The 7901-nt window shown below is 39.2% G+C and overlaps 3 protein-coding genes across 6 annotated transcripts; 1 reads left to right on the top strand and 2 right to left on the bottom strand.

Moving 5' to 3' along the window:
• Positions 1-32: 32 nt before the first annotated feature.
• On the bottom strand, positions 33-1281 carry LOC132706010 (chromobox protein homolog 1-like). The gene is made up of 3 exons (XM_060677042.1): positions 1035-1281; positions 775-981; positions 33-720 (listed from the first exon to the last, which is right to left on the bottom strand). Exons 1-3 carry the CDS (start codon positions 1189-1191, stop codon positions 566-568), a joined length of 519 nt encoding a protein of 172 aa, XP_060533025.1. The 5' UTR covers positions 1192-1281; the 3' UTR covers positions 33-565.
• A 189-nt stretch (positions 1282-1470) lies between these two features.
• Positions 1471-7877, top strand: LOC132706508 (uncharacterized). The gene is made up of 6 exons (XM_060677861.1): positions 1471-1624; positions 1701-2113; positions 2171-2334; positions 6829-7228; positions 7278-7493; positions 7653-7877. Exons 2-6 carry the CDS (start codon positions 1741-1743, stop codon positions 7799-7801), a joined length of 1302 nt encoding a protein of 433 aa, XP_060533844.1. The 5' UTR covers positions 1471-1624; positions 1701-1740; the 3' UTR covers positions 7802-7877.
• LOC132706004 (uncharacterized) lies at positions 2998-6907 on the bottom strand. 4 transcript variants are annotated; one of them, XM_060677033.1, is made up of 2 exons: positions 4810-6907; positions 2998-3721 (listed from the first exon to the last, which is right to left on the bottom strand). In XM_060677033.1, exons 1-2 carry the CDS (start codon positions 5825-5827, stop codon positions 3624-3626), a joined length of 1116 nt encoding a protein of 371 aa, XP_060533016.1. In that variant the 5' UTR covers positions 5828-6907; the 3' UTR covers positions 2998-3623. The 4 variants fall into 4 exon arrangements, with proteins under 4 accessions (XP_060533016.1, XP_060533014.1, XP_060533015.1 ...); XM_060677031.1 differs by having other exon boundaries at positions 2999-4749; XM_060677032.1 differs by having other exon boundaries at positions 2999-3896.
• Positions 7878-7901: the final 24 nt, after the last annotated feature.

The following is a 7901-nucleotide window of genomic DNA, read 5'->3' as shown; positions in this document are numbered from 1 at the left end:
CGAAAATACCGATTTACACCAAAAGGACAAAAACAAGTACTTCAAATCAAGTTCATTAATGCTAAAGATAGAAAATTTTTTTATTAAAACATGACTAATATAAATAAACAGTATGACGGTACATAGATAGAATTTAGATGTTTAATTTGAATCTAATTTCAAATAGATTCTTGATCAAAAATATATTTTTTTAAATAAAAGTTTCTAAAATGTCCTATTTGTCCTGTTCTAAATTGTCTCCGAGCTTGAGGTAATTTTTGGTTATCAAATCATTTTTTGATTTAAGTTATCAATTAAATAAGACATTTTTTTACCATTTTAATATTTTACTAATCAAAATACGCTATTCACTATTACTAAATTATACAGTTTTCTGAAAATAGGAAAAAAGGCACCCTTCATAACGAAACTATAACTATTATTCAATAATCTTCCTGGTTAATGCATCTGGTAGGAAGAAAGTCATTGTGGCGCAAAACCACAACACAAATAACAATATTTCACTCTATAACAAAGTCACGACACGTAAAAAAGGAAGCGATAAATGGGGTTACTTTTATTTGCACTAAACACTATTCTCCTTGTACCTGGGCGACGTCCAGGATAACCTTTCCTCATAAAATTTGATTACCACCTGAGGACACTTGACGTTGGCCTGTTTGGCCGGAACGAGATCGGCCTCGTCGGTGCCAACCCACTTCATCAGAAACATCAAGGGACCTTCAACATAATGAGGTAAAAGGACCTGCTAGGTTGACGAAATTGTTAATTTACCAGAACTGTCCGTAGCGCCGATAATCTTTTCCGGCTCCAAACCTCGATCGAAACCGTGTGGTTTCTTATCGTCCGCTTTGCCTTTTTTGCCGGGTTTGGAATCGGGTGTGGGAGTGCTAGTACTTTTCCGTTTTTTGCTCCGTTCGGCATCTTTGGCGGCCCGATCCGCCTCGAAAGCTTTTATCAAACTCGGACAGTCTAAGTTACCTGAAAGTTTAACCGTATAATGCATGGAATTTATAGAATACCGACAAACTAACTTTCCGGTTCCCAAGTGTTGTCTTTGTCATCATAACCTATCCATTTAAGCAAGTACTCTTTGACGCCGTTTTTGTTTATGCGGCAGTCAATTATTTTCTCCACGACGTATTCTTCGGGGGCTTCGTTTCCATCGGACGTGCCCTTTTTCGAACTCATTTTCTTTCGCGCTATTGTAATGTTCGTCAGTTGGAAGTTGCCGCTAAAACAGGAAGACGCTCAAAATGGCATGCGACGCAGAACCATTGTTCAACTTTTAGTTGGTCAATTGGGCGTGGGGCAAGTATGCTCCCGCCCAAGTCAAAAGGTATGCAAGTTCGGAATTTGAGTTCGGTAATACGTATGCCAAGCTCGCGCGTCGAATTTCCACGTCCCCGCTAGTTACTGTGGAGTAGAATCTAACAGTAAATCGTTCTGTGAAAATTTCCCCATCTAAACGGTAATAACTCTTGTTATCTATGCGGCTTTGGAATTTATTGATTGTTTGGGGAACGTATTTATCCTAAACAGTTTTTCTCATACTAGAAACTCTTTATCGCTTTTGAGGTCCGTTTCGTAAAACTAAGAAAGTGATCCCCGATTACAATTTGCGGTGAGGCCACCCCCTAATTCGTCTTATATGCTACGGAAAAAACTTGGGCTTTATTCACAAAGGTTCGCGTTTTTAGAGTTTAACAAACCCGCGTACGCCTCGATATCCGTCCGGCAATGAGTACGAGCAAAAGAAACAGTCCGGTTCCACCTGCGGAACCGGTGGCCCCCGAGGAATACGTCGTTGAAAAAATCATTGACAGTAGGATAAAGGAAAATGGTGTGAAGGAGTACTTTTTAAAGTGGATTGGTTACGACGATAAAGACAATACGTGGGAGCCGGAAGAAAATTTGGACTGTCCTGGATTGATCGCTGCGTACGAAGCGGAAAAGGCAAAAAAGAAAGAAGCAGACACTAGGAAGCGGCGGATAAGCGGTCAGGAGAAGGAGAACAAAAATACAAAAGCGAGAAAGGTTGAGGAGAAAAAGTCGCTCGGTTTCGACAGGGGTCTCGAGCCCGAGAAAATAATCGGCGCAACCGATAGTCCTGGTAATATATTTTATGGTGGCATAGGAATGGGAATGGTTGTGATTTATTTGATTGCAGGTCAACTGATGTTTCTGATAAAATGGGCGGGGACGGACGAGGCGGATCTCGTGCCCGCGAAACAGGCCAACGTCAAGTGTCCCCAGATAGTGATCAAATTTTATGAGGAGCGTTTGAAATGGCATCCGTCTTCGCAAACTTTAACAGAGTCGCGTCCCGCAGAATAAATGTCAAGTATTTTTAGGTTATGTTTAACATGGTCAGCATGGAGGGGGGCGTCTATATCCTGTTTGCTAGCGAAGAGGACAATATTTTTCTCGTGGGTTTTAAAAGTCTTGTGATGCGAGAATCACGCCCTACCTCCCATGGCAATAATTTTTAGTGTAAACATGTTTCCCCCTCTCTTCCCATAATGTGCATCTTGTGGTGTTTATTTCAAATAATTGCATCCAGTGAACCCTAATGTGGGATATAATTACTTAAACTTTAGTAGTGTACAAACTTTTTGTAAAATTTTTATTTGGAAAGATGATATTAAAACTATTTTAATGCAGGTTTTTTTTTTTTCGCAAAATTGAGGGGGTTAACAATTACGTTTTAACATTTCCTCACTTTACTAAAAACCATTTAACTATGCGTATATATTAATACACGAACTTATGAAGCAACTATGAAAAAAAATCAGAAGATCCATTCAACATGCGCTACATTTAAAATTTCGTTTTTAACCTTGCCCAATTCGACAACCAACAACATAACCGCAAAGAGATAATAATTTTGAATGCGGCATTTTTAAGGCAGTATATTCTCAAACGGGAATACCAGTTAAGTGTGTCTGTGGAAATCGTTTAGGAAGAAAATGACGCAAATGCAGGTTAGTGCCTGCCTGCGACACATCAATTTTACCATAGCACTCTAGTGTTTAAAAGCTGTACGAAAAAACAAATAAAGTAGGCTGTTATGTCACGTGCCGACGTTAATTACAACGCTGGTTTGTACAGGGATTGCCATTTATGTGATATAATAATGACTAACCGAAACTAACCAATTATTTCTATTCAAATAAAATTAATGCCCGAATAATTGTTCGCATGATCATTCGAATTAAATGTTAAGTTTTCGTTTCGGTAGGTCGGGACCGTTACGCTATTGAATCTGAACTTAATCTTAAATTTAAATGAAAATATTATATTATATTTTAAAAGTAAAAAAATAAAATGGTTGACCTATGTTGCATTTTGAAAAAAAAATCATTCACTACATTTCACTTCAGTAGAAAGTTCAATTCAAGTTCAATGATGCGTTTCACAGATAACTGTTGGGCACGACTACCAGGATCATTCGCCCATTGCCGACTTCCGTCGAGGATTCTCGGATCTTCTCCAGGAAGGAGACAGAATATTGAAGTTCTAAATGTCGAGGATTTTCGTATCTTCTCTGGCGAAGAAGACTGATTTTTGAAGTTCCAAATGTCGAGGATTGTCAGATCTTCTCCAGCGAAGGAGACTAAACTTTAAAGTTCCAAATGTCGAGGATTTTCGGATCTTCTCCAGCGAAGGAGACTAATCTCAGAAGTTCTAAATGTCGATTTTTCGGATTTTCCCCCCAAGTCTGCGCTTTAAAATATCAATCTTTGCTTTAATATCTAGTAAAATGTAGCTGTTGGAAGCTTCAACCGCACTGCATCCGAAGCTCTGCAGGGCACTTTTGGAATCGGAGACAACTACTGCCTGTTTAATATTATAATCTAATATAAGATCTAGGGCGTAACTAATAACTACCATTTCTGCAAAGCAAATACAAAACGCGCTATTCAACCCATGCCCGACCCTAACATTGAGAAACGGAATAAATACTCCAAAGCCAACTCTATCATCTGGTCCCTTAGAGGCATCGGTAATTATAAATGTCTCTTCCCATGGGAGTAAAAAAGATTCATTAATCATGACTATATCCGGACCAAAGTCACGAATAAGTCTAATAATACTATCACAATTACTTCTAATACCGCAAGTGTTCCAATGAATAATTGAGAGATTACTAATTTTAACAGAAAGATTTGACTGTCGATCTGGGAACATTCATATATTAAAACCTGCATCCTCCGGGAGGAGGCAGGGAGTCAAAAAGACTCTCAATTTCATGGTAAGCACTTTTACTGGGTATATTGGACAAGACTTTTTTCTTTAAATTTTCAAACCGATACCAAAATTCACCAGAGGAGGAAACCCCTGGAGAAGCAGTGTCCATCTCGGACTCTGACGATAAATCATTTAAATATGAGGGAGAAGATTGACTTTTGCTAGTGTGATTCAACTTCTGCCTAGTCAACGGCGGCACGAGACAATCCCTGTGGGCGTCCCTATCATACCCTGATTCTATTTGGGGGGACTTACGCTTTTTTGCTATGACAGAATAGGTTTTAGAAGCAGATCTAGGGGAAGGCTGAGAGACGGGGGCAACCGTGTTATGAATAGGAGGGAAATTTTCATTAGAGCGATTAAACTCACTTGATTTGGGGCCTCTTGGAAAGAGTTTGGCCGCTTCAAAAAAGGATAAGTTGTACCATGCCATAGCCTCATTGATTTTCTTCTGTCTGTCCATTTCCGGACATGATCTATCAGTGGCCTGATGAGAGCCTTTACAATGGATGCAAGTTGGCTTTGGAGATATTTCGCAATTACCCAGGCTGCATTTACCTTCATGATTTAAGTGGTCTGTCGGGCATGGTTTCTTCTTATAAAACTGTTCTTTCAGTTCACAATGAAATACTGGATGATCTCCAGCGCAGAAACTACATCTACCCTTGCTTTTACATTGGTTTTTCCAATGACCAAACCTGCAACAATTCATACATAAGACAACAGGACTAACATATTTTTCGATTGAACACTCATTTTTATAGATACTGATTGATTCTGGGAGAGTTTTACCATCAAATGTTATTATATAATCATTAGATGGAACTGTCTTGAAACCAAAAGTGCCAGGCAGAACACCTGGGCATTTGACCCTTTTAGTTAGTCTGCGAACATTAACAATCTTAACGCGCTTTAGCGATCTTCCGATGTTAACCTTGGCTTCTGCCTCAGAGTAAAAATCATCCTCATCAATTAAGTCACCAATGTCCCTCACCAACCCTCGGCAAGTGACTAGTCTTTGAGGTATATACTTATTATACCCACCAGCTGTCGAATATGTTTCATTAGATAAAAATTTATTTGCAGACTCAGAGGTGTTAAACTCCAAACCGATTTTATTGGCTCCTTTTCTAGAAATTTTCAATATACCTTGAACTTTCTGCGCTTGAAGTAACTTCCCAAAGTTCATAGGATGAAGAGTCCCCACCTTACTTGTAATCCCCTCCAGAATCACCATAAAAGGCCCCTGGTCGGTGATTTCATATTTTGTTTTCCGATTTACTGTCCTTCTTATGTTTGCGGAGATTTTGGCAACTTCCCGCAGGATTTCAGCGTCTTGCTCGAACTGATTCTTGATAATCTGGATCTCTGCCGATAACTTTGACAACTCTTCACCTGAGGGCACATCAAAATACTGGGGCCTGGAAATATCTTCAGCAGTTTTTTTGCAATCCGGTGGCAAAATGTTACAAATAATGGCGTTCAACGGACGATTTTGAGAATCATTGGATAAACTGTCATTTTCTTGTGCTGCACTAACCGTCGGGGGGCCCTCGCCCCCCGAAGAGTCCCCCATGGTTGAGGTTAGAGGGCCAAGAGGAGGAAACTACCAGCCACAAAAACTGATATATAACTGGATGCGTTAAATGGACTCACCAAATAACAGAAAACAATAAAAATTAGGGCCGATGCCTAAAGATTTGCACAACAATACTCAGGTAGTGTTCACTCCTTCGCTGTTGTACCGAAAAAAACCTTCAGTAGAAAGAAAAGCTGATCTTCCCGAATTCCGGTCAAAACACAAAGGCCTCTTACCAGAAATGTAAAATGAAATATTGATGCATTCCTAGTACTTTCTTCCGTTCCATCCGAGAAATATTTTTATTTACGTTTTTTCTGAAATCCATATTTGTAAGCAATGATCATTAATTTTCTTTAAAAAAATAATATATATATTTTTTAATTTTACAATAACCCAACCATTGGCATTTCAGATAATCTCATTCATTGAATAACTGGAAATAATAATAAATAAAGAGGTTATTTAAAACACCCGTTAACGGTAATTAATCATTCGAATAAGCCCATCACTAGTTTTGTGGTCTGCGGGTAAACTCCCGAAATGGACCGGACTCAGTGGCGGATTTATTTCTAGGTTTACCTAAAAAGTCTGCTGGTTAAAGGTGTCTAACGTAAATTAATCCGCGCTTAGAGGTATGATGACTTTGTGGTGCGGCTAGGCAGTGTATACTAGGTATAAAAAAACATTGTAATGTACCCGAATATTTTTAAGCCTTTTTTCCGGTCGTGCCCGAGCCCGCCGTTCTTGGTGAACGTCGAAGACTGTCATTCTTATATTAACTCGTATATTATATTTTGTGGTTGATATCGGAAACACCATTACCAAAACAATACGAACTGTTGACTATCTAAGATTTAATGTTTCGTATGCGTGAATTTATTTGCAAATAATTTGGATCGCCTTTTATATATCATCAATAATTTTGTTTATGATGAAATGAGACTGATTTTTTGGAATCCTATGAAAGTCCTATACCATTTCCATGTTACCATTAGAAAATTGGATATTGTTGCCGATTGGTAATCGACGAATCCCTTTTATTTAATGCGAAAACGCCTGCTACATTTACTGGGTGTTCGAAAATGAGTGCCAGCAAACGAAACGGTTCAATTTCGGCGGCGGCGTCGATCGCAGCCCCCGACGAATCCAGTGTCGAAAAAATCGTTGACAGTAGGATAAAGGAAAACGGGGTGAAAGAATATTTTCTCAAATGGTGCGGTTACGGCGAGAAGGATAATACTTGGGAACCGGAAGAAAACCTGGACTGTCCAGGGCTAATTGCCGCGTACGAGGCGGAAAAGGCGAAAAATACGAGGAAACGGCGAACCGTCGACCAGGTAGGATTCGATAGGGGTCTTGAGCCTGAAAAAATTGTTGGCGTTACTGATAGTCCAGGTAAAATGACTCCAACAGCGCCAGGGCATCTGTAAACCATTCCTTGCAGGCACGCTTATGTTCCTGGTAAAATGGGTGGGGACGGATGAGGCTGATCTCGTACCGGCGAAAGACGCCAACGTCAGGTGTCCTCAGGTTGTGATAAGGTTTTATGAAGAACGGTCAAAATGGTACCTGCCTTCAGAGACTTCAACTTCATTTGAGGAGGTTGGATTTGATGATGGTCTTGAGCCTGAAAAAATTGTCGGGGTTACAAACAGTAAAGGTACAGTTTTATTTTATTTTTTAAGAGTTTTTCAATTGTTAGCTTTTATGAATTTTGATTATTAGCGAAAATAAAAATGCTTAAAAAAGAATATCTTTTAAAGTTGATTTATTACGTTGATATCGTTTAATGGACTAATATATTTGAACCATGTTACAGACGGCCTGTTGTTTCTGATAAAATGGGCGGGGACAGACGAGGCAGACCTTGTGAGGGCTCAAGAAGCGAATGTCAAATGGCCGCAGATAGTCATAAAGTATTATGAACAGCGCTTGCACTGGCTTCCTCCTTCGAATAACAACAAATAAGTATCCTAATATTGGCTATGTTCAGGTTGGAGATGGCGTTTTTGCAATATACCTACATTTTAATATTTTTATGTAAAATCATATTAAAGATTTTTTCATC

Source organism: Cylas formicarius, unplaced genomic scaffold (genome assembly GCF_029955315.1).
Source record: "Cylas formicarius isolate icCylForm1 unplaced genomic scaffold, icCylForm1.1 PGA_scaffold_8__14_contigs__length_24414737, whole genome shotgun sequence".
NCBI lineage: Eukaryota > Metazoa > Arthropoda > Insecta > Coleoptera > Brentidae > Cylas > Cylas formicarius.
Note: the sequence above shows the minus strand (reverse complement) of the source record. Positions and strands in the feature narration are given on the sequence as shown.

Excerpts from the sequence above, each read along its gene's own strand:
- LOC132706010 (XM_060677042.1), bottom strand. The coding sequence starts at position 1,191 with ATGAGTTCGAAAAAGGGCACGTCCGATGGAAACGAAGCCCCCGAAGAA. Across the intron at positions 982-1,034 it reads CAACACTTGGGAACCGGAAA|GTAACTTAGACTGTCCGAGT; the intron begins GTTAGTTTGTCG and ends TTAAACTTTCAG. Across the intron at positions 721-774 it reads CGGCGCTACGGACAGTTCTG|GTCCCTTGATGTTTCTGATG; the intron begins GTAAATTAACAA and ends ATTATGTTGAAG.
- LOC132706004 (XM_060677031.1), bottom strand. The coding sequence starts at position 5,827 with ATGGGGGACTCTTCGGGGGGCGAGGGCCCCCCGACGGTTAGTGCAGCA. Across the intron at positions 4,750-4,809 it reads AGACCACTTAAATCATGAAG|GCTCTCATCAGGCCACTGAT; the intron begins GTAAATGCAGCC and ends TCCATTGTAAAG.
- LOC132706508 (XM_060677861.1), top strand. The coding sequence starts at position 1,741 with ATGAGTACGAGCAAAAGAAACAGTCCGGTTCCACCTGCGGAACCGGTG. Across the intron at positions 2,114-2,170 it reads CGGCGCAACCGATAGTCCTG|GTCAACTGATGTTTCTGATA; the intron begins GTAATATATTTT and ends ATTTGATTGCAG. Across the intron at positions 2,335-6,828 it reads CAGAGTCGCGTCCCGCAGAA|AAAATTGGATATTGTTGCCG; the intron begins TAAATGTCAAGT and ends TGTTACCATTAG.